Raw genomic sequence first — 23045 nt, 5'->3', positions numbered from 1 at the left:
TTGGAGAGCAGGTCTACCTCGAGAAAAGCGACCGAGTGCAAGAGTGCCCTCGGGAGCTTGCTGCCAGTCCGTTCCGGGCGGAATGTTGCTTGTTTGGGTGTGATGTCCTTGGATATGTTAGCAGCTGATCAGATCTGTTGTGGGTAGTCACTCCTTGAGAGACTTTGGAATGAAAATGGTTGGCCACCTCGCTTTGTCTCGCGACTCCCGGTCCATGAATGTCCTGTCACAGTCTTGTTCTCTCGCGTGTATCGAAGCTCAACATCACTCAACGCTGAAGAGCATTGATTCGCTCGAGTGTGGCAGGATCTGGCCCTGTCTTCATCGCCAGTCTCGCATGATGATCTCGCGTCTGACTTCTTTGAGACTCGCTGTACCTCTACGGTCTCGAGTGATGTTGAAGACGGGACGACGACGACCCAGAGCATGGGTGAAGGAGCATTTGAGTTCAGACGAAGCCCGAAGATCAGCCGAGATCCGACGACGACGAGATTTTTGGAGGCCCTTCTTCCTCCAAAACTTTGAGCCGCTGTCGAGCCCGTACATCTTCACTCACAGTCACACCTCGATCACCATGGGTCTCAGCGGTGCGAAGAACAAGACGAAACTGTCTCACGACCCGAATAATACAGCCTGGTCACGGTCAACGACAGGATTCGGCCACAAAATCCTCGCATCTCAAGGCTGGAAACCCGGCGACTACCTGGGAGCCGAAAATGCGAGCCATTCAGACCACTACACCGCCGCAAATGCCTCTCACATTCGAGTGATGCTACGGGAGGAGAACTTGGGGATTGGCGCACAGGTCGGCAAAGGCAATGCTGAAACCTTCGGACTTAGCATGTTCTCGGGCCTGCTGGGACGTCTGAACGGCAAGAGCGACGTCGAGGTCGAGAAGCAACAAAGTGCACTACGAGATGTCCAGCTCAGTACGTTTCAAGCGCAGAGATATGGGTTCATGAACTTTGTCAGTGGCGGACTGCTGGTTGGAGACAAGATGGAGTTTCCCAAGAGCACAGTGATGACGGACAAGGCGGCGCCAGGTGCTGGCAAGAAAGGCCTGAAACGGAAGGCAGATCAGGACACCAGCGAGCAACCTGAGTCGAAAAAGAAAAAGGCGATTGTGGATGCGGACAACCAGAGCTCGGAGGACGATAGCGATGACACCGAGGTCGCAGCACCTGCAAAGAAAGAGAAGGAGCGGAAGTCGAAAGTTGAGCGGAGTGATGTGGTCTCCACAAAGGCCGCAGCGAAAGAAATTCGAAGACGAGAAAAGGCAGAACGAAAAGCAGCGCGAGAAGCCAGGAAAGCATCGAAGTCGGGTGCGGACAGCGGTGAGAAGGCGCGGCTCAAGATTGAAAAGAGAGCACGAAAGGAGGAACGGAGACAGCGGAAAGAGGAGAAGCGCAGGAGACAAGCCGCAAAGACTGCTTCCAGTGCTCAAGTGTCGACAACGCAGACCTCGGCGTCGAGCAGTGACAGTGACGGCACGGCAACGCCGCCAGTGAGCGGAGGTTTTGCGGGTGGTCGACACGCAGTCCGGCAACGATATATCCAACAGAAGCGGATGGCATCCATGGACCCGCAGGCATTGAAGGAGATCTTCATGCTGCAACAGCCAAAAGCGGCGTCTTGATAGACTTTCAATAACGATTCTACGGCCATGGACAAGCCTTTGCATGAGCCCATCTTCATGATTGCGTGTACATCTCTCTTCTTCGCTCTCTGCGCCAAGACGATCTGCCGTACCACATTTCCGCATGATCGACTGCTACCGAAGATCCGATTTCCTCCTTCCTGATCAGGCAGGAGGCCACGCGCGTGGGACAACCCGAACAATGCTCGCCACCGCTAGTTGCTTTGCGAAGCGCTTATATGCCGGTTCTACGTCAGTTCCACCTATATCACGCTCGAGATCAGTCCACTTTGAACTGCGACCTCGCTTTCCTGGAGGCTAAAGATGATGCTAAGCCGTTTTCGGAGTATATGTCGAACTGATTTTAAGGTTCGCCCAATCACAACACATCAGTGACTGCTTGGTCATTGCAAATCATGACAGTGCATCTAAATGTGGGAACTATGGACGGTGTGGTCTCGTTGCGTACCTGGAGACTCGTAAGCAAGAAGACGCAGACAACTATACCCAAGTAGCCATGGACCAGCATCATTCACAGCAGTCGATCCCGCGATACTGTCGACTGTGGAGACATGCAAGCTATACGCCAGTATAGAGCATTGGGGAGGAAAGTCGCCGAAGAGATCGCGGCTGGACAGATTCACAGCCTGTCGGATGAGAAGCCAAGTGTTCTTGACACCGGAGAGTCGGACGACTATCAACATACTACGACCAGTCTCAAGCCCAAACACATCCAGCGAAGCGATGCACCGATTGTCGTTGGCTGGCAAAGCGACAGCGACCCATTCAACCCTCGCAACTGGTCGATGGGCAGGCGCGTAGGCACGTTCGCAATCATCTGGCTCAACACATTCTCCTGCGACTGGGCTTCGTCCGCCGATTCTCAGAATGACAAAGACATCGCAGCGGCTTTCCACGTCAGTCAGGAAGCAGAAGGGTTGTCTCCCAGTCTTTACACCTTTGGCATCGCCTTCGGGGCCCTCTTCGCCGCACCCATCTCCGAGACCATCGGCCGCAGTCCACTATACGTCGGAGCACGATTCTTGCACTTCATTTGGCTGATCGGTGTAGCACTCGCACCGAACTTTGGAGCTCAATGCGCCTTTCGATTCCTGGCTGGTGTTGCTGCAAGCCAGCTGATCGCTGTGCAAGGTGCATCGATCGCAGACTTGTTCGGACCGGTCCATCGAACGCTGATTTGGCCGACGGCCGCTATGGCTTCATTCGCTGGCACCGCGTTGTCGCCTGTGGTGGGCGCCTGGGTATGGAGGTCATCACTGCATCGAAATGAAGCCACTCGCTGACGGACACGCCGTAACAGATTGCTCAAAGCGGAGCAGACTGGCGACTAGCAGAATGGGTGGCAGTGATAGTATCGGGCATCTCGTTCATCACCACCAGTTTATTCCTGCCGGAGACGTTCGAACCGATCATACTAAGCTGGAGAGCTCGACATTTGCGAAAGCTGACCGGCTGCGAAAGATTCCAGGCCGAAATCGAAATCGATTCCAGTATCGGCGGCCGCCTCAAGAAGGCCATTCTTCGTGCAGTCCACATGTTGACTCGCGAGCCGATCGTGATCTTACTGGGTAGCTGGCTGGTTCTGAGCTACCTTGTGATATACTGTTTTCTGCAGGGCTTCGCATTCATCTTCGGCAAGACCTACGGCTTCTCACGGGGTCTAATTGGCACCTCTTTCATAGCAATCGTCGTCGGAGCATTGCTGTGGTACGCAACAATGCCGTACTACTACCAGTTGTACAAGAGCAAGGTTAGAAAGATCCACGAGGGCATATCTGGATCACAGGACAATTCGACCATAATGGCCGCCAACTCGCCTGGCGTGGACCTCCCTGACCCGGAGTACCGACTCTGGCTCGCACTGTTGGCCGCTCCAGCATTTCCTATCAGTCTATTCTGGCTAGGCTGGACCAACTACGCTTCGATCTCGCCATGGTCCAATCTCGGCGCTGTGGTCATGCTTGGATTCTCATGGGCAGGCGTCTATGTGACAGTCTATCAGTACATTCTCGACACGTACGGAACATACGCTGGCTCAGCTTTGGCAATCATAACGAACTGGAGATACTTGGTTTCAGGCGCCATCAATCTTGTCGCCAGACCCATGTACTCTAAGTTGGGCGTAAACTGGACAATGACAATGGTCGGCTCATTGGCCGCGATCCAGATGTTCCTGCCAGTGGTCTTTTACTTCTACGGGTCGAGAATAAGGAAGAGGAGTTCCTTCGCCGGCCAGTATGTTCCGGCTGTGAAGCCGTTGGATCAGCAGGGCAAGGCTTTAAGCTGGCGATGAGAGGACCTACTCCTCTTCGTCGAGGCCAATTTTCCAGTATGAGGCGTCAGCAATCACAGTCGTTGTCCTGATCCACGAAGCGCTTGCACCACTCTTGCGCACTTGAAAACTTTCATGTCGTATCCGCGAACTATCGTTATGTTGAAGTATCCGATGTCAGGACGAACTTCATTCGCAGAAGACTCATGCACTCAATTGGCTCTCTCTAACCACTGCGGTACTTCGAGCCTCACGCACCTCTTCTTTCCACCAAGCTTGCCCTGCCCATGACGCAGCTTCACGCTGCCAGATCATATTTGGAAGTCTTGCGCGGCGGGCGCTGTATCTCGATTGGCATGTCGCAGAAAAGTATGCAGCACATTGGAAAGCTTACTCGAATTACCAGAAAATCCTCAGCGCTTGGCTCTACCTGGCCCCCGACTTTATCTCGTCCACCGTCGTCTGGTCGCTCGACAGCTCTGTCTCATCGGTGCGACGACGGAGATCGACCTCCCGAAGATGGCTCCGTGTGGAGGGCGTCAGCGTGCGCAGTGGTGCCGCCAGAAGCAAGAGCCAGAGCAAGAGTCGGAAGAGGTACAGTTACGTCCGCAACAATGGTATCCTCGTCGTCGCCCTCATCGTCGGATTCCATATCCATCATATCCTCCTCTTCTTCTTCGACTTCCTCCGGTCCGAAGAACCTCGCCGCCTTGCGCTGCATCGCTCGCTGCGCACACTCCACCACCTCGTCCACAACTTGAAGCTTGTCCTCATACGCAGGGTCATCGGAGCCGTCGATGCGAAAGAGTTGTTTCAGACGATCGTGCTCGCTTCGGGAGTGGTGTACAGCTCTTCCATGTCTTCGAAGTCCTCGTTGTCGTCTACCTGTGTAACGCTGATGAGCAGACACTTGAGCTGTATGCGATGGACGTCGATAAGATCGTTGCGAGTCTCGAGCAGTTCGTCGGCTGCCTCCGCAAACTCTTCCAGCTTGTTGTTGTGGTACAGATCGTACACGTCGTTCAGGGTCGGAAGGCCGGGCAATAAGGGCGCATTCGCTTCTTCGGTGGTGTCTGCCATTTCAACTGGGCGTGAGTGTTTGTAGGCGGAAGTGATGAGAAATCACATGATAAATTCACTCACCTTCCATCAACGATCTGCATGTTATCAACAAACAGTGTACCTCCAGGTATGCATAAGCCATTGATGGAAATTGTACTTCTGAAGGTCATGGAACCGCATTCGACTTTCAGATGTGTTCAAATGCCAATCACATGCGTGCCTGCCTGGACTCACATCTATCAAATTTGCTCCTTCCCAAATTGGCAGGTTCAGGCCCAGTACCAAGCCCCGTATCAAGTATTCCTGACGATCAACAAGATTTGGATCATCCACCACATGGTTGTTCTTGACCGCTATACATTTCTATCGTCAACTCGTTCTCTCCACCTATCATAATGCCGATAAGCATCAGGCCCGCCTCTCGATTGTCTCGGACTCATCAAAGATCTTGTTGTCGTACTCCTTACGAGCGGTGACCTCAGCCAAGCGAGCGACCTCTGGATCTTGCGGTGTCAACGAAGCCTTCACAACTCCAAAAACGGAATCATGGTCCCGGAACAGTTTCTCCATGTCGTCAAGCGACCGGCCCATTGTCTCTGGATAGAAGAAGAAGACCATGGCTGGGATGCAGGCCCCGAGGATGGCGTAGAGGATATAGTATCGGTACCCAAGCTCAGTGATCGCCACTGGTGTGACTGCGGAAGGTGGAGGAGTCAGCAAATTCTCGCCCATGGTTGGAGCCTTGTAGAGCGGCACGTACTCATCAACACAGCAAAGTTCCAAAGCCAGTGATTGGCGGTCGAGAAGCTGGCCATTGGCACTGTGACGGTCAGCAAATTGTCGAAGCTTTTCTGTTTGGCGTCAGTCGCCCGCTACTTACTGCGGAGACGAGTTGGAGCAACCTCGGTCACATAGAGGTAATTGCATCCAAGGAAACCAATGGGAACGAAGAAGTTAAAGAGGAACACGAATAGTACTGCGCCTGGTCAGCGGTAGTCCATGCAGCAAGAGTTTTGACCCGAAGCCAGGCCAACAGACAACAACTGAGAGACATGCGCGGACTACGCTGCATGCCATCTATTCATGAGTCTTACCTGAAGCGATCTGGGCCGGCTTGTTGCTCCTGGGGAAGCTGTTGGTGATGGCCAGAGCAGTCATGCACATCGACATGCCAAACCCACTGAACATAAAGAGCTTGCGGCGTCCGAAGCGGTCGACGGTATAAAAGGCGACGAACGACGAAAGAAATTTCTAACGGCGCAACGTCAGCTGGAGTCAACTAAACAAACACTAACGCGGACTCTGACCTGCGGACAAAGCTCAGGAGATGATCACAGGCTGGTCTGCAGGTCTTCTTGTCTTGGACTTACCCAGGTTAGGCAGCCTCCGGATAGGATGCGTGCGGTTTGGTGGTCCAGATCAAGGCCTTGTTCAAATATCTATCGATAGGTCAGTACATATCGGCTCGACTCCATGCTCCGTTAGGCTTACTATTGTCGAGTAGGAACTGATCAGATTGCTTCCACACCATTGTTGAAAGAATTGGATCGCCAGACAGAGTAAGAACCTGTAAAGTGCCTTGTCTTCCTGCGCAATTGGAGTCGAAGTGTCAGCCATTGCTTGAATGACGAGATATCGATGCAAGCCTTCTGCCGTTAATTGCTTACCCCCATTTTGAATAGATCACGCTTCTTAGCCGCAGATTTGGTAGATTCCAATGTGAGCTCGATGGCGTTCATCTCTGTTGCAATCTCGAAGCTTTCAACAGGCTCGTCTCGTAGCTTTGACAGATTGTTGCGAGCATGCTCCACATGACCCTTGGACGCAAGCCATCTCGGAGATTCCGGTACCAGGTAAACAGAAGCGATGAGAACCAGAGATATGATGGCTGGGAGCGCGAGAGGCATCCGCCATGAAAGTGATCCACGTTTCAATTGATAAAATCCGAGGTTGATCCTGTTTTCCAGCGAAGTTAGCAGGATTGGACGGGTAGAGAGTTTCGAGACAAGCTTTATGCATCTCACTTACCAGGCCTTTACAAGCGAAGTACGGAAGTTAGCAGGTATCACCAGCAGTCATGCGGGCGGGGAGGCCGTACTTGCAGAACGAATCCAATCGTAATAAATATGCCATCAACGATAACGTGCTGTCCTCGGTTCTTTGCTCTCGAGCATTCCGACTGCCAAACCGGGACAGTCGTACTCAACGCTCCAACGCCCAAACCGACGACGAATCGGCCGATGGTGAATTGGACCAGGCCGAAGGAAGTACATTCAAGCACTTCGCCAATCAACGTCAGTATCGCAGCGAGCAACACGGTCTTGCGTCGTCCCAGAATATCTCCGATGGATGCGCATGCGAGCGAACCGAACAGAGCTCCGAGAGTGCATGTAGCAACGATGGTGCCCTACAGGCGCGTTAGAAAGCGTCCAAAAGGTCCAGTCTGGAGCAAGCTACCTGAATCGTGCTTTTCGTGGCTTTCTGCTGTCCATGTGCATGTACGACGTCAATCTCAGGGAAGGTGTGGAGCCAGCTCTCGATGGAAAGCAATCCTCCAACACCCGCCTGATTCCAGCCGAATAAAACAAAAGACGGCAAAGCAATCAACAGCGTTTGCATCAACTCCAGCTGCTTGCCGCTTCGAGTCATCTTGGCAACGGTATGAGGAGAGCAAGTTGACGGCCAGGAAAATAGGTATCGAGTGAAAGGATGGAGAGAAATAGGCCGCTACTTGTCTTATATACCCGCACACCTGCTCTCTTAAAATGCCGCCCTCGATGCCGCCATGTGGTAAGCGAAACGCGAGCACTCACCCTCAACATCCCGACGAACATGGAGAGCGGCATGAGGTGTCATTGTGGAGCTCGATTGAGGGCGACCCACGGGGTGCTGGATCCACCCAAAATCTCTCATCCGCGAATATGGAACGGGCTGTTCGTTGGCAGGCGTGGCTGTGCTTGAGTGGTGTCCTGTCTCAAGGCCCGATTGCTTCTCGAATGACGGAATTATTCGGGACTTTATTCAGGTCTTTGTCGGCAAAACAAGGGCCTTGACCAGACTGGCCGTCGGGGGGACTGGAAGAACGGCACCAAGAATCCTGGCATGACCTTGTCAGGACAGGCGAAGGGCCATGGAGTCTGAGAAATTTTTGCCATGCCCGTGATCCGTCCATGGGTGATCCACTCGATATCGCGGTCCTCCACAGCCGGCCCCAGTAAAGGATGGGCTAGGTCAAGACGTCCGCGAAGATTCTGAAGGATGAGACGTCGTCGTTGTTAGCGCGTGCCAAGCTTTTTGGAAGGCTTCTGGAAATCTTCTCTTCAATGCAAGATGACATTGAGCCTGGAGAATATCTGCTGGAGACCGGGGACTCGTTCTGCTCATCAAAAATCGATATTATGCTAAGGTGATGCGTCAAGCTGAAATGCACATGCCCGCCAAACAAGAACGCTAAACGCAAGAATAAGGACCTGGCCACTATTGCTCCATCGATGCTCGTCGGGAAGATGCGGGCGAAGAGCCGCCCTTGTCGAAATCGCCATAAGGACATTCTACCGTCGTGTTTTCGTCCCTGAGGCAAAGCTGGTGTACCTCGCTGGCCTGGCCATACGTCGTCAAGTCTGGACTGACCTCGGTCTGATCGTATTGGGCGAGCAATTTCCTCACTTTGCCCGTGGCCGCCTCTCTTTTTTCTGTGGTGGAAAGCAAATTGTCGAGGACCCATTTTGGTTGCAGTGCGATCAGTGGTACCGGCGCACGTCGAGACCATCTCTTTTGGTGGGCAGGAGTAAGTGCCACGGGGAATAGCGGCTCGCCATCGAAGCAGAAAGTCCAGTTTTGATCGTCCGTCTCTTGCGGGATGTTTTCTGGCCATGGTGCGGAATCCCAGATCCTCAGACCTCGAAGCATCTCCCAAAAGTTGTGGTTGTACTCTTCAACGCTCCTCTGCTCGCCTTCTGTTGGAGCACCCATGATAACCAGGCTCGTGTTTGGCCCGAGTGAGCGAGACAGTCGGAGGTATGCTTTCAATGCGGGCGCGATGAGGCGGATGTTGCGAGGTTCTGATGGATCGTCGGAATGCAGGAAGACGTAACGATGGTCGCCGCTCCGATAGCCCATCGTGGCGTATACGCATGGAAATGTCTTGAGGCCAGTCCCTTTCGCCAGGATTGTCGTCTTGAACTCTTCGTAGACATTCCGCTGCCATGCGTCCATGTCGTACTTAGCTTCGACTTGCTCTCTGCAGACTGGTCAGTACACGACCAGATGGGTGTATGTTTTCGACGCTTACTTTGTGAGTAGATTTTCCCCATCTCCTTGTACCACTCGCCTCTCATCCTCGACTGCTGAACAACCCGTACTCAAGCTTTGTGCTTTGTGATGCAGTCCGTCAGCGACATAGCGAAGCGTCTCGAGATCTCGACCGGGTTTCTTTGGCCTCAATGCAATGAACGTCGCAATCGAGAAGCCAGCGAAGAACAGCAATATATTGAGCGCGACCTGCATGCTGACAGAAAGATTCGGCTTGTGGAGGAAGGGCAGAGTGGTTCGACTGAGATTTTCAGCAGCGGGCGAGTGCAACAAGGCAGGTGAGGTTGTTGGATGTGCGGTCAACATGAGGTGGCCCAGTTGCCATTTAACTCTCCACTTGCCACGAGGATTGCGCAGCGTACCCGCAGAACTCCTTGGGCTAGCACGGTTTGCTGCTCGTATGGTTGACCCGGATCATCAGCTCATCAATGGCACACGCGCATTGCGTTGACGTTGCAGGAGCTCCGCTTGCATCCCGCCCAAGATCAATGACGATCCAAGGAATCATAGCGCGTTTTATTGACAAACATATCAGGTATAAGCTTTCGGCGGCTGAGACAAGGTTCATCGATCTATGCTAGATCGTGGAGAGAACGGAGATGCGGCCGATCTGAGGACGAATGATGCGTGCTGCACAGCCACGGCTATGTAAGGACGGTCAGCACATCTCCGATTGGATGTTCTTTTTCAAGAGCCTAGCCTGCCGAATACCGAAACTTGCACATCAGGACGGTTCTACATACTGCAACATCTCTCACCATGGAGTCCACGCACGCTCTTGAAGATGGCACCATCCAGCTGGACCCGAAAACCGGAACCGCCTTCAAGCTGAACAAAGGCCAACGCCTGACCGTCATTGACGTCGAGGGCGTGCAGGTGGCAGATCTCCTTGCCTTCTCTCAAGCAGATTCTAGAGAAGTTATCTCTGGTGGGAGGACACTGGACTATGCCAGCCGACTGTTCCTCACCACGGGCGACCCGATATACAGCAATCGCAGCAATATCATGCTGAATATCGTCGAAGATACTTGCAAACGCCACGTAGGTTCAGATCATCCTTGCGGTATCGCTAGCTCCTTACACCGCCACCATACAGGACTTCCTCCTGACTCCGTGCTCCAAGGACACTTTTCGGATCATCTATGGGGACAAGGATCCGGCGCCCGGATGTTTCGGAAATCTCGCAAATGCGTTGAAGAAGTTTGGTATCGACGAGGATCAGATCGTAAGGTCGTGTACAGCATTGTTCGCGCTTTCAGGGAGCTGACAAACAACAGCCAACAGCCTTCAATTGTTTTATGAACGTCGTGGTAGATGGCACCACGGGTGAGCTCAAGGTCGACCCTCCCACTTCCAAAGCCGGAGACCACATTGCCTTCACGGCCGAGATGGATGTGATCATTGGCCTGACGGCTTGCTCAGCTCTGCAATCGAATGGTGGCAGCTTCAAGCCGATTCAGTATCGCATCAGTGGTTGAGCGACATCCAGATTCCAGTCATAAATCTGGCTTCAAGCCGTTGCGATACCTCCATGGTGGTCAAAAAGGCTCCATATACGTATCGCCAACGAGCTGAGAAGAGTGACATTCAAGAGATGTAAATCTGGGTGTTTGCGTAGACATGATGCATTGAATAAAAATGCATTAGTCTCGAATAGGAAGGAACGATGCTTATTTGATGATCAGATCGACGACCATCGACGCCACACGAAGCTTATTATGATGCATACATGATCTGTGAGGAGAAACCGATCCGGACTCCACTTCTCTTTAGCCTTATTTGTGTTACCTCCGTCCCTCCGCTCAAACTGCAACACTCCAAACCAACCCAATTAAGCCTACCTCGTGCGGTGCAGGCCACACGGTAGCTTAGAGACACATTGCTAACAAGACCATAAGAACAACGATCCTGTTGCACACATCCCCAATTTTCCGCACCACTTTCACCGTATAGGTATCGCTCGGTTGGCGTGGATGGTGCAGTTTGAGCGGAAGGACGGAGGTACAGCTCTGCTCGAGGCACGTCGCCGACTCGCCTGTCGTCCATTGAGTCATGATATCATGCAGGCTCAGTCGACGATGTGACTCGGCAGCCGGCATCATTTGGGGCTCGGTCGGATACAGATCCGGGGTTGGGCTTGATGCTTTGAAAGCATGCTACTGCTCGTCATGTAGCGGTAGGAGGTACACGTGTGCCCTGAGGAACCTAACGCGAGCGAGAGGCTAGCACAGTGACTAGGTCGTCCTTCGACTAGATCACGTTCGCGTTCGTCGCTGTTCGTCCAGATACCCACAGCACGTCTTCGGCCGCGTCCATGAACTCTGAACGCTCATCGCAGACACTGGCCCGAGACTCGACACCATCGCAGAGTAAAGAAAGCAACGACTTGTCGAAAGAGCAGTTGGAACAATATGGAGTGCGTGTTGGAGATGACAACAAAGTCTTCTGGAGCGATGGAGCAAAGGACCACCCTCGAAACTGGAGCCCATGGTCGAAATACTACTCTGCCATCATCATATCATGGCTGGAGCTGTACATGACAGGAATCAGCTCGTCTGGAACGGCTGCCGCGAATAGCGCTCGCATGGAATATGGCATCCAGAGAAACCTGGCATACTTCGCGTTCGTCTCGCTATACCTCATCGGACAGACCGTTGGAGGCATCTTCTGTTCCCCGATTTCTGAGACCTTCGGCCGACGGACGATCTACATCATTGCCACTGCCATGTTTTGCGTCACTTCAGTCGTGGTCGCTGCTGTTCCGTCCGATCTGCCTGGAGCCAGCGCCGCCATATACATTGGGAGATTTTTCCAGGGCGTCGCTGCGGCCATTCCGGCGACGGTAGCTTTTGGCAACTTCGAGGACATGTTCGATGCTGAGAAGCGTATCTGGGTCGTCTATCTGTACACCCTGGCAGGTATGATCGGTCTGGTGCTGGGACCGATCTACTCGTCATATGTTCTGGCGCGAACCAAGTGGTATGTTATCGACCCTATCCAGAGGGATGTTGGGCAATGGCTAACATTTTTCGCAGGAGATGGGTCTTCTGGATATCAGCCATCGTATCAGCAATCTCGCTCGGAGCATGTTTCTTCATCAAGGAAAGCAAGGCATCTCAGCTATTGCAAGCGAAGGTGGACAAGATTAAGAAAGAAACGGGCAACGACAAACTGGAATCCAACACTTATGGTGGCAAGTTCTCGGTCAAGGAGTTTGTGCAGAACTCCTTGTTTCGTCCACTTGTCTTCTTGTTCACCGAGCCGATTGTAACCTTCTGCTCCATCCTGTGCGCGATTGCTTTTGGGTTGATTTATGGCCTGACGGAAGGTCTGACCGTTGCGTACACCGACCCGCCTTTCGACCAGACATTCAACGAGACGAGTTCGTCTTTGGCATTCATTGCGATCCTGATCGGAGAGATCATCAACATCCTTCCTCGGTTCTATGACCAGCATATATTCCGAAAGTATCGTCGAGAGGGTCGGAGAATTCTGCCGGAGTCGAAGATCGCAAGTTTCGCCATAGCTTGTCCGGCACTGGCCATTGGACTGTGGATATTTGCCTGGACGACTCCTCCCAGAGTGACGAATGTCCCGTGGCCAGTCTCGATGATCGGCCTCATCTTCATTGGATTCGCATTGAACGACTTTTCGTATGTGCTCTTCGGATATGCCACGGACTCGTACGGAGAGTATGCGAGCTCGGCGGTATCAGCTATCAGTCTTACAAGGACCTTAGCGGCAGCGATCTTCCCGTTGTTTGCGTATAACATGTTCTCTGGTCTTGGGACAAATATTGCCGCAACCATATTGGCGGCGGTGGCGACCTTGTTCGCTTTCACGCCGTTCCTGTTTCTGAAGTATGGAGCAACATTGAGGAAGAAGAGCAAGAAGGCCTGTAATGACGAAGACGCGCTCACCGAGGAGAACGATCACATGTCGGATGATCAATCTCAAGAGTCGCAAGAGAAGGAGTCTGCGTGAGAGGGAGCTTGCTTGGGAGTTTTGCGATGCTAGCCTCCACATGGCACGCCGGTTAATATTAAAGGTGGTAATGAATAATGAAAAGAGAGCAATGAGAAGAGAGCCTCCTGAGTATTCGCTTGACGTTTGTTTAGAGCTTCTGGATATGCATGTCAATGATGTCGAATACCACCCCTGCGTGCCTGCCTGCCCTGTGGGATTCCCGTTCACTAGCGCCAAATTTAAGGTTTCCAGGTCTGCAGGCAGCGGAAGTCACCATCGAAGCTGTGCATGCAATGCAACAACCTCCTCATCATGGCGAAACGACCGGCCGAAGCATCCCTCGAGGACTCTGTGACCGACTCACCAGCATCGAAGAAAGCGCGTGTTCAAGATGTTCCGGACGAAGATTTACCAGCTCCGGCGCATAGCAATGGACACGCGAATGGCAAAGCTGCAAAAGCGCAGGATGACGACGAGGATGAGGAAGAAGATGACAGAAATGTGTCGCGACAGCAAGCGCCGGCCGACGGATACTCAGATCTTTATCTGGACACAATATCGCGAACGCGACTGGATTTCGACTTCGAAAAGCTATGCTCCGTGACACTTTCGAATATCAACGTGTACGCTTGCCTGGTATGCGGAAAATACTTCTCCGGCAGAGGACATAAGACGCCGGCATATTTCCATGCGCTGGAGGAAGGACACCACGTCTACATCAACATGGAGACGAAGAAGGTGTGGGTGCTGCCGGAGGGCTACGAGGTGAAGAATAAGAGCTTGGATGATATCAAGGTTGTGGTCGACCCAAGATTCACCCAGGAGGAGGTCAAGACGCTGGACAAAGAACCCAAACCGGCATGGGATCTGCTGGGAAAGAAGTATATACCAGGATTCGTCGGATTGAACAACATCAAAGCGAACGACTACTTGAACGTTGTGGTCCAGGCGCTATCACACGTCACACCATTACGGAACTTCCTGATGCTGGAAGATCTTTCATCACGGCCTCAGCTTGTCCAACGATTCAGTGTGCTTGTCCGCAAAATCTGGAACTCCAAGGCTTTCAAATCACACGTTTCACCACACGAACTTATCCAAGAAGTTGCACTGCGGAGTAACAAGAAATTCCTTCTCACCGAACAAGCAGATCCTGTCGACTTTCTCAGCTGGTTCCTCAACAACCTCCACCTCTCCCTCGGGGGCTCGAAAACAAAGTCGCATTCATCTCTTGTCCAGAAGATCTTCCAAGGAACTCTCCGCATCGAATCACAATCCATCTCCGCCCGCGCCGACGCAGGCGACCGACTTCGCTTTGAAGACGCGGGAGTCATCAAATCGCAAACCTCGCCTTTCATGATTCTCACCCTCGACCTTCCTCCAGCACCTCTGTTCCAGGACGACGTCGAAAAGAACATCATCCCGCAAGTATCGCTCACGACTGTTCTGCAGAAGTACAACGGCATCACCGCCCAGGAGCGTCTGAACACTCGGATGCGGTATCGTCTACAACATCCTCTGCCACCATTCCTGATTATGCACGTGAAACGCTTCGCCTCGAACAAGTTCCTGCAAGCACAACGTAACCCGACAATTGTCACTTTCAACCCGCGGAGTCTAGACATGAGTCCATACGTGGAGCCAGATCCGAAGATTCACCCAATCGGCGAGCCCTTGGTGTATGACTTGGTGGCCAACGTGACGTACGAGGGTGTCAAAGTCCGGGATGATTCGGTTGAAGGCGAGGCGGAGCGGAAGATGTGGAAGTGTCAGGTCAAGGAGGGTGGAGAGAATGGCGGATGGTGGGAGATGCAAGATCTGTACGTCGAGAGGGTGGATGCCGAGTTGTTGTCCACGAAAGAGAGCTATGTCATGGTGTGGGAGAGGAGGAGAACGAAAAAAGGCAAGGCTTGAGAAGCGTTTCTGCTGATATAGCACGCCTGGTTCACACCTAAGCTCACAATCGAAAATGCCCACTCGAAGACTTGGATTTGATCTCGTTCCAGTGGAGACGTTCTACCTTCGGCCCAAATCGACGTTTCCCGAATTGGCATATGGAAATGAAGCTTCTCCGTGCTCTTTCACATCCTTGCGCCTCGTCAAGCTCGACGCAATAGTCTCCTGAACCATCATGAGCATTCCAGATCTGCAATACTGTGTACTTCTCCGCATCACACCAGCAGCCTCCGGCGACCTGATACTGCTCGCGCTTGCTACCCGATCTTATCGGGCTAAAAGCACAAGAAACGCAACGGATGACAGCATCTCAAGCGCAAACGAGCTCGTCATATGGCCGAAAGCACCACCTTCTTCCGTGCTCGACGGTGCAGCCGACCCTGTGGGTGAGGCCCCTCCCTCCATGCCGGTCGTCGAAGTAGGCATTTCGCTTTGTGTTACCGGCATACCAGTCGTAGAAGGCGTAGCAGAGGCGCTGGTCATGACAGGCGACGGGTCGGCAGACACAGTTGTCGTTGACGAAATGAGCTCTGACGGGGCCGACACATAGCTACCCGATGCATCGCCATAGGAGATCTCATAGTACCGATCGCTAAGCAAGGAGTAGCTCCCTCGATTGGTATCGCCATTGGCACACACGCTGCCTGCTGTCAGTCATCGAACTTCGACGCTGTGGAAGGCGTGCTACGTACATCACATCTACGCTTCCAACGCAGCGCGTGAAGGACGCCGGCGGATCCTTGATGTCGATCTTGGTTCCCACAAGTCCTGTCGGATGCTTTGGTTGAAGAAGTTAGTTCTTGCCGCCTTCTGAGCAGACCAAGTTGCCTTCGGAAGCTTTGCAACTGGTGACTTCAGTAGGGATCGAGTTCTGAGCTGATGCAGTGGGGAAGAGGAGAGCGGGGAGGAAGAGATGCCAATTGCTGGAATGCATCGTCGTTGCTCGCTCAAACCACTTGCTGCTGCTGGGGTGACTTGCGCCGTCAATGGTCATCGCTGATCGGGTGCACGAGGGTGTGCATGTCTCCCGCGCGAAAACATACAGCTCTCCTGACTACCAGAGCACACCAGCTGAGCCACCGCCATGAACCCCAACAACGCAGACCCCCTGCAGGCTCGTACTCGCACTAGAGCTGGATCCGGAAAACGATGCACATGTCGTATGAGTACGCTCAACGAGGCTCAACTTATGGCTGCTTGAGAAGGATTGTGATTGGTGAAAGCTGGTACATGGCATGATCGACTCGCTAGACAAGCGAAATACCGAACTTTGAGGATCCTTCATGCTGCGAGTTTTCTCTTTAAGCATGTCGTACTCACCCCAGACTGGCGGCATGAGATGACTTGGCAACGAGGAGCCAGGAGCCATGAGCCATTACACGACTCGCGCTTCAACTTACACCCATCAAGGGACTTTCGCATTCCGGCGATGACATGGCGCACACCGCCACAGAGCCGTCAGCCCAGTCTAGACTTCTCCAGTCATCAGCAACAAAGCCTCGTAAGGCCCGCAATCAAAGTCAGCAACCTCATTGCCAACGACTGTATCCACCGGCCCACTCTTATTATCCACGAACAGAAGATATGGCTCTGAACCACCAACTTGAGGCCACCTCAAGCTCGACTCAGGATCCTTGACAAATCCGATAAAGGTGTCCTGCATGTACTTCCCCAAACGAACTTGATCCTCATCGCTCCCCTGCGACGGAAACGTGCCAAAGATCAAAGGCAATTCAGCACCGTGACTGGCGCCATGAGCGTTCTCTCCGGGATACGCGATGTCGACGTTGGCGAACGTGGCGTTGAAGAAGTATCGCCATGTCGGGTGTCCGGTTTGTGCAGCTCTTTCGGATAGGATCTTTGCGCGACAGGTGTAGGCGTATTGGTTCAATGGACGGCGGACGGCTTGGTAGGGGTCGAGGGATTGTAGAGAGCTGTTGTACAGTTGTTCGAAAGAAGGGCCACGACCACCCGTTACGGCAGTCCAGAGCGCGGAAGCCATCGCCGGGTTGACATCAGGGAAGAACTGGGCGACTTCATTGCCGTTGGTACCGGTGAGGATTGGGACTCGAGGAGAAGTGGCGATTGCGAGCTCGGCGTGAGCGCTGTTGGTCACGTTGTCGATGGCCGGAGGGAAGTACAGCATGTTCTTAGCCGAGAGCTCGGCGATGAGCGAGGCATCGACGGCTTGAACGCAAGCAAGCTGCGACGGGGCTGTCGTGCAGTCCGTAAGACCAACCAAAGCAGGCCAGCTATCGATGGGTGCGAGCAAAGTTTGACTCTCCATGATGGCGGCTCGGAAAGATAGAGGTTCCGGCGGGTTCAGAAGCAGCTGCTTGACGGAGTATCCTCCAGCGGATTGTCCAGCGATCGTGATGGCGTTTGGGTCTCCTCCGAAAGCAGCAATGTTCTCATACACCCACGCGAGCGCCATTCGCTGATCGAGGAATCCAGGGTTCTTCTCATCGGCCTTGAGCTCCGGTGACTGCACGAATCCGAAGACACCAACTCGATAGTTGATCGTCACAACAATCACTTCTTTTGTAGCCGCGATCGGCACCCCGTTGAAGACCGCCAGACTGCCGCTCCCAGTTTGGAGGTTGCCACCGTGAATGGAGAACAAGACCGGGAGAGGCTCGCAAGCTTCAGCTGGAGTGAAGATGTTCAAAAAAATGCAGTCCTCGCTCTGGGTAGCGTTGTAAGCCGAAAAGAAGGAAGTCTCATTTCCGCCGTATTGCTTGAGTGCTGCCAACCCGTCAGAAACCAAACTACCAAACACATCCACATGACATATGAGCTCCTTGCTGCATGCACGAGGCCTTCCACTGCGTCGCATCGATGTCTCCTGAGAGCTGCTGCGCAACGGGTGGCATAAACCTCTGAGGAGGTTTCGCAAACGGAATGCCCAGATATGCATTCGCCGTGGTGGCTCCTGTCACTCCAGGATACGTGAGGGCTGTTCCAGTGATGTTCGCTGACGGCAGTTGCACGCTCGGTTGAGCGAGGACACCATACGCAGCAGCCAGCACGCATGCTGCCACCGAGGGTTTGAGGCGGAGCATGTTGGACGCTTGTGAACGAATGAACGAGCTATTGCGCGAACGGAAATGACAGAACGAATGACAGAACGAATGACAGAATGACAGGATTGATGGATTGGAAAGGTGTCAAGCATCGATACTTCTGCTTCGTCTTCTTCCAGTTATGTAGGAGCCTGCTTGGCACCGACAACAATCCTGGCTATTTGCAGGGCTGCCTCATTTCGTCTCTGTTCCTGACCATCCGTCATTATGAGTCGACCGACCTGTGGATGAGACGGGTCGGTGAACGACTACGCCGACGGCAACATCAATTTCAGGTGTCGACAACCAGTTAATATTGCGCCCTCCTGTCCAGCTTGAGATTAACTTCCGCTTGTGCAAAGGCACCTCGAACCACTCATCATTAGATTGGTAAATCGAGCACTACCTCCTACCGAGCAACTCTCCTCGCTTCCTCCTCTCGCGAATACTTGCTCAATCGACTCCACTTCAATCGTGCTATCTTTACACGCAAAGAGCCTGCCAACCCACAGCGGGACTGCCGTTTCTCGAGACCGTGGTCCTCGAATACTCATCCACCAACCGACGCCTCGCTATGCACATACACCACAATCGCTGCCAAATCAAAGAGAGATCCGCCCGATGCACCAACATTGCCATCCAGAATTGTGGGCCTCAATTCAAGAACCCCTTGCAATTCGCCGAGCCACAGAGACAAGGGATCCGATCCGTCGAATCCATTTCTCGCTCGAATTTGTAGTCGTAAGTGAGTTCATCGTCTGCGAGAACCGTTAGCACATATCACCACACCACAAGCAAAGACAACGACTCACTCTTCCCAATATCCTTCAACGCATAAATCACAATCCTGGGCGTTCCCTCGACCTTGATGATCTTGGCGGTACAGTTCGGGCTGCAAGAATGATTGATGAAGCGCGCGATACCACCCTTCTTGGTAGCATCCACAATCTCGTCGTCGATCATTCGGAAGAGATAGGAGGACCCAACGCCTTGCTTCTCGTAGCGGATCTCGCGGAGGTCGGCGATCTTCTGACGCACTTTCTCGCCGACGTACTCGATGATGAGGTCGTTGACGGCGATGTTCTCTTCGGCGTAGAGACCCCATCCGTGGATGGCGGATCGGTCGAATTTGACGAGCTTTTTGCGTTTCTTGAGCTGGTTGAAGCGGATGGCGACGTCGGCGTCCGAGTTGGCGGTGGCGAGGGTTTGCTTTTGGAGGTTGATGTCGTTCACCAAGCGGCGATTATTGACACGGTTGCTACGAGAGGTTGCAGTGCTGGCAATCTTCTCCGCTTCTTTAATCTTGGCGGCTTCGGCGGCGGCGGTCGGATTCGATGTCGCTTGAGCTTGACGCTCTTCGCGTGCCCGTTGGACCTTGATGCGATGGGGAAGGTACTTAGACTTCTCCTCGTTCAAAATCTTCTTGAAACCCTCTGTACGAGCACAGCCGGTCGGGTTGGGAACGTAGTATCCAGAGATGAGAGGCTCGGGCTGTGCTTGACCCGGAATACCACCACTGTTGAGAGCCTTGATTTCCTTCTGCTTCCAGGCCCAAAGCTTGACATCACCGATATCATAAGCGGGTTGCTCGGCGAGTGCTTTTCGCGCGAAGGCCATGTCCTCTTCATCCTTGATGAACTGCTGCCACCCATCGATGTCGAGAATAATGGAGCGATCCTCCTCAACAGTTCGCCGTGGTTTGTCGAATGTGAGATGAAGCGAAACATCCTTATCCTGTGCCTCGGCTTCAACCACGGCCTCGATTTCAAGCTCTTTCTGTTCGATCTTGGTGACCGTCTCGGCGGCGGCAATCGGTTTGCTCTCCTCTTTGGCCTTTTTGGCTTCCGCTTTGAGGGCCTCTTGCTCTTCCAGAAGTTGTTTCTTGGTCTTGCGCTTCCTCTTGGCCTTCTCTTTGACAACCTTGGCATCCAATTCCACAGCCGGTGTATCTGCTTGCTCTTTGCTGGCGAGGACCGATTCCTCATCGACATCCTTCCTGTCAAGCCTGACCTGAAAGAGATCGTCGTCCGCTTTGGACCGTTGTCGGATAAAGAGCTCGGTCCTGGCGCGGGTCGCATACCTGGAGGAACGGGGCAAGGTATTCACAACCAGCTCGAGTTCTCGAGTCGCAAGATCCTCAGGCTCCTTATGCAAGAGGTGACCGAGCATTTCCTTGTGGAAAGCTTCAAACGTCTCCTTCTCATCATCCTCCCAGTCCGTGACTTTCCTCCGCTTATGCTTAGGCGTGTCCATGACCGATTCCGAGTCGAATGGCGTCGAGTTCCGGCTCGCACGACTGAGTGGGCGACTCTCTTGTTCATCCGTATCCCGACCGGTAACAGAGGTCTGGCGCTCATCGTCTGAGTCCTCCTCTTCGGCGTACATTTGCTGCAATCGGAAATGCAAGCCTCGTGCGTGCGTTGGCCTCGGGGGCGGCTTGCGTCTACGTTCGTCGACAAAGGCATTGCTCGGTTCTCGTTCTCGACCACCTTTACGGCCGCGCTGGTTATGGGGATCATGAGGTCGGAGAGGTTTCTTTGAGTGAGACAATGGATATCCGCGTCGGTTCTTGGGTGTGTCGGGTGGAGCGTCCCCTGCTTTGGCAAACAAAAGTGACGAACCTTTGTTCTCTTTGTCCGAAGGATCGGGCAGACCCAACTTCCTCCTCTTGGCCACATGTCGCGTTGGGTCCAGGCTGTCGTGAAATATTGGTATCGCAATCCTCGTCTTGATGTCGCCCAGAATTCTGTCACGGAGCTCAATTCGAAGCTGGTCAAGCGCACCCAGCACTGGGTCGAGGTTTTCAGCCCTGCTCTTCTTCTCGATTTCAAGATCCTCCGCGTCTTCCTTTTGTAGTCGCTCAAATTCTTCCTGCTTCTGCTTCTCGGCCATGGCACGTTCCGGACTTGGACTTCGCTCGTAATCGGGGTTGCCGTATTTCTGGCACTCCATTCCCATCTTATAGGTGAAGAGAGCCTGCTTATTGCACTCGTTGTAGCACCGCTCGGTCTCGTCTTCTCCTCGCTTGGAGTCTTCGAAAATGACATAGTAGCCTGTGACGTCCAGTCTCACCTCCCGCCAATCGTATGCCTTTAATCGCTTCTTCAGATGTGGGATGGTTGTGCCCAGGACAGGGACTGAAGCGTGCGGGATGTGGATGTACGGCTTCCGCTTGATCTTGCTCAGGATCGGCTCGTCTTCCACCAAAGCTGCGGCACCAGTTTTTGGGTTTGCGGCCGTCTCAGGTGCTGGTGTCGCTGTCGCAGCTCCTGGTACACCACGGACCGGCTTGCCCGCTGCCTTTGCTGCTGCAGCTTTTCCGGCAGGCTTGGCTGATGGGCCTTTGGGTGCATTCGGTGGTGGTGCGGGCGAGTCTTTCGCATCGGTCGGTGTCTCGGGTGGCCCAGGTGGCTGCGGCGCATACTTTGCTCGTTCCTCTTTTGCCTTCTTAAGCACATGATCAACATGTCGCTTGCATCGTCGGCCTTCGCGATCGAGCTCGACTTTGATTGTGTGAACTCCAATCCTCGCACCATTAAATTCCACCTCCGCTCTTTTCGCCGCATTGACCGCGGATATCTCCTCGCCGTCGCGAATAGAATCTCGATACTTAATCAAGGCGATTCCGAGAAAGCTCCCAGTTTCAGGATCGGTCTTATTTTGTACACTGGCAATGCTGCCAAATGTGCCAAAATTCAACTTGAGCGTGGATTCTGATAAGAATGGATCAAAGCCCACTGCCACTACCTGTTGTGGCTCGCCTGGGCCAATTGAATACCGATCAACCTTGTACGGAGGTAGAGTGTAAGGTGCAGGCCGTAGAATCGCCTTGCTGGGCGTGGTCTTCTGCCGACATTGTCCTGACATATACCCGGGTATAGCCAATCGAGGATCCGGTGGCGGGTCCGGTTCGTATGTCTGCCATTATCCAATTGTCAGCGAAAGGGTACAGAGCGGTTTTCAACTTTTTTTTGCTTCATCTTTTGACATCAAGTTATGTTATAAAGCTCAGCAAAATCATGGGACATGTGCGTACCTCTGCTCCGAAATCTTTCTTTCTGAATGTCGCACGCTTGCGCTCTTCTTTGCTGAGCTTATTATCCAATTCTGGATCCCAAACCGCTCTGTACCCTTTCACTTTGCCAGGAGGTGGCATCATTTGTGGGCGAGGTGCACGCTCGCGCTGAGGAGCATCGGTGGAGGTGGGCACGTGCGTGGTGGCACTGGCGCCAGTCGGATCCGTGGCAGACATGTGCGCGTGTTGTGGCGTGGAAACCTTGGGCGGCGAGGAGTCGGAATGGCTGGTAAGCGGTGTTAGGCCGTTGAGACCGGCTGCGGTGCGATTTTGTGAAAATGCGCTGTTGTTGTGGTGCAGATTCGAGGAGGGAGCGCTGCCGAGCGAACTTGTGGAGCTGTTGTTGGCATCGCCCTCGTCCGAGTTTGGTGAGATGTAGTTGCCAGGCGCGCCATTGGTGTTGTTGGTGTGAGAATGCGTGGAGGAGTTCAAGACTCGCTTGCGCTTCAGCGAGCCTGGTGAAGTGCTTCCTTCGCTCACCCGCGGCTGCGCCTGCGCATGCGACTGCGACATAACGTCGCCGCGCTGCTTCAATCAGTCCTCATCACCAAGCATCACATGCGCGAGGGGATGCTGTGGAGTATGATGAAGTATGGCCGGGTGGAGTTCTCGAAGCGGCTACGCGTGCCTGCAGCAAGATACCTGACCTCGGAAAAGTTGGGGGATACACGGACGCGGCTGTCG

General features: G+C 53.3%; 9 protein-coding genes across 9 annotated transcripts; 5 read left to right on the top strand and 4 right to left on the bottom strand.

The window, feature by feature from the left end:
- Positions 1–533: 533 nt before the first annotated feature.
- MYCGRDRAFT_73758 (uncharacterized protein) lies at positions 534–1636 on the top strand (the record flags this gene model as incomplete). Its single annotated transcript, XM_003851197.1, has 2 exons — positions 534–1213; positions 1277–1636. The coding sequence occupies 2 exons, from the start codon at positions 575–577 to the stop codon at positions 1634–1636; spliced, it is 999 nt and encodes a 332-aa protein (XP_003851245.1).
- A 572-nt stretch (positions 1637–2208) lies between these two features.
- MYCGRDRAFT_45188 (uncharacterized protein) lies at positions 2209–3950 on the top strand (the record flags this gene model as incomplete). The annotated part of the gene is made up of 2 exons (XM_003851198.1): positions 2209–2898; positions 2958–3950. 2 exons carry the CDS (start codon positions 2209–2211, stop codon positions 3948–3950), a joined length of 1683 nt encoding a protein of 560 aa, XP_003851246.1.
- Positions 3951–5399: 1449 nt separating this feature from the next.
- Positions 5400–7672, bottom strand: MYCGRDRAFT_73757 (uncharacterized protein; the record flags this gene model as incomplete). The annotated part of the gene is made up of 9 exons (XM_003850576.1): positions 5400–5686; positions 5752–5811; positions 5872–5967; positions 6086–6242; positions 6362–6430; positions 6483–6578; positions 6659–6947; positions 7061–7398; positions 7449–7672. The coding sequence occupies 9 exons, from the start codon at positions 7638–7640 to the stop codon at positions 5400–5402; spliced, it is 1584 nt and encodes a 527-aa protein (XP_003850624.1).
- Positions 7673–8468: 796 nt separating this feature from the next.
- Positions 8469–9497, bottom strand: MYCGRDRAFT_44955 (uncharacterized protein; the record flags this gene model as incomplete). Its single annotated transcript, XM_003850575.1, has 2 exons — positions 8469–9231; positions 9283–9497. The coding sequence occupies 2 exons, from the start codon at positions 9495–9497 to the stop codon at positions 8469–8471; spliced, it is 978 nt and encodes a 325-aa protein (XP_003850623.1).
- A 564-nt stretch (positions 9498–10061) lies between these two features.
- Positions 10062–10780, top strand: MYCGRDRAFT_44786 (uncharacterized protein; the record flags this gene model as incomplete). The annotated part of the gene is made up of 3 exons (XM_003851199.1): positions 10062–10343; positions 10399–10527; positions 10580–10780. The coding sequence occupies 3 exons, from the start codon at positions 10062–10064 to the stop codon at positions 10778–10780; spliced, it is 612 nt and encodes a 203-aa protein (XP_003851247.1).
- Positions 10781–11616: 836 nt separating this feature from the next.
- Positions 11617–13286, top strand: MYCGRDRAFT_44922 (uncharacterized protein; the record flags this gene model as incomplete). Its single annotated transcript, XM_003851200.1, has 2 exons — positions 11617–12281; positions 12338–13286. 2 exons carry the CDS (start codon positions 11617–11619, stop codon positions 13284–13286), a joined length of 1614 nt encoding a protein of 537 aa, XP_003851248.1.
- Positions 13287–13580: 294 nt separating this feature from the next.
- On the top strand, positions 13581–15182 carry MYCGRDRAFT_110099 (uncharacterized protein; the record flags this gene model as incomplete). The annotated part of the gene is made up of 1 exon (XM_003851201.1): positions 13581–15182. The coding sequence occupies one exon, from the start codon at positions 13581–13583 to the stop codon at positions 15180–15182; it is 1602 nt and encodes a 533-aa protein (XP_003851249.1).
- A 1510-nt stretch (positions 15183–16692) lies between these two features.
- TGH (triacylglycerol hydrolase) lies at positions 16693–18286 on the bottom strand (the record flags this gene model as incomplete). The annotated part of the gene is made up of 2 exons (XM_003850574.1): positions 16693–17943; positions 18002–18286. The coding sequence occupies 2 exons, from the start codon at positions 18284–18286 to the stop codon at positions 16693–16695; spliced, it is 1536 nt and encodes a 511-aa protein (XP_003850622.1).
- A 654-nt stretch (positions 18287–18940) lies between these two features.
- SDG2403 (histone methyltransferase) lies at positions 18941–22604 on the bottom strand (the record flags this gene model as incomplete). The annotated part of the gene is made up of 3 exons (XM_003850573.2): positions 18941–19044; positions 19099–22204; positions 22323–22604. Coding segments are annotated over 3 exons (3492 nt in total), but the record flags the coding sequence as incomplete, so codon positions are not given.
- Between the last annotated feature and the right edge of the window lie 441 nt (positions 22605–23045).

The sequence above is a fragment of the Zymoseptoria tritici genome, chromosome 7 (assembly GCF_000219625.1).
Source record: "Zymoseptoria tritici IPO323 chromosome 7, whole genome shotgun sequence".
NCBI lineage: Eukaryota > Fungi > Ascomycota > Dothideomycetes > Mycosphaerellales > Mycosphaerellaceae > Zymoseptoria > Zymoseptoria tritici.
This window is presented reverse-complemented; position numbering and strand designations above follow the sequence as displayed.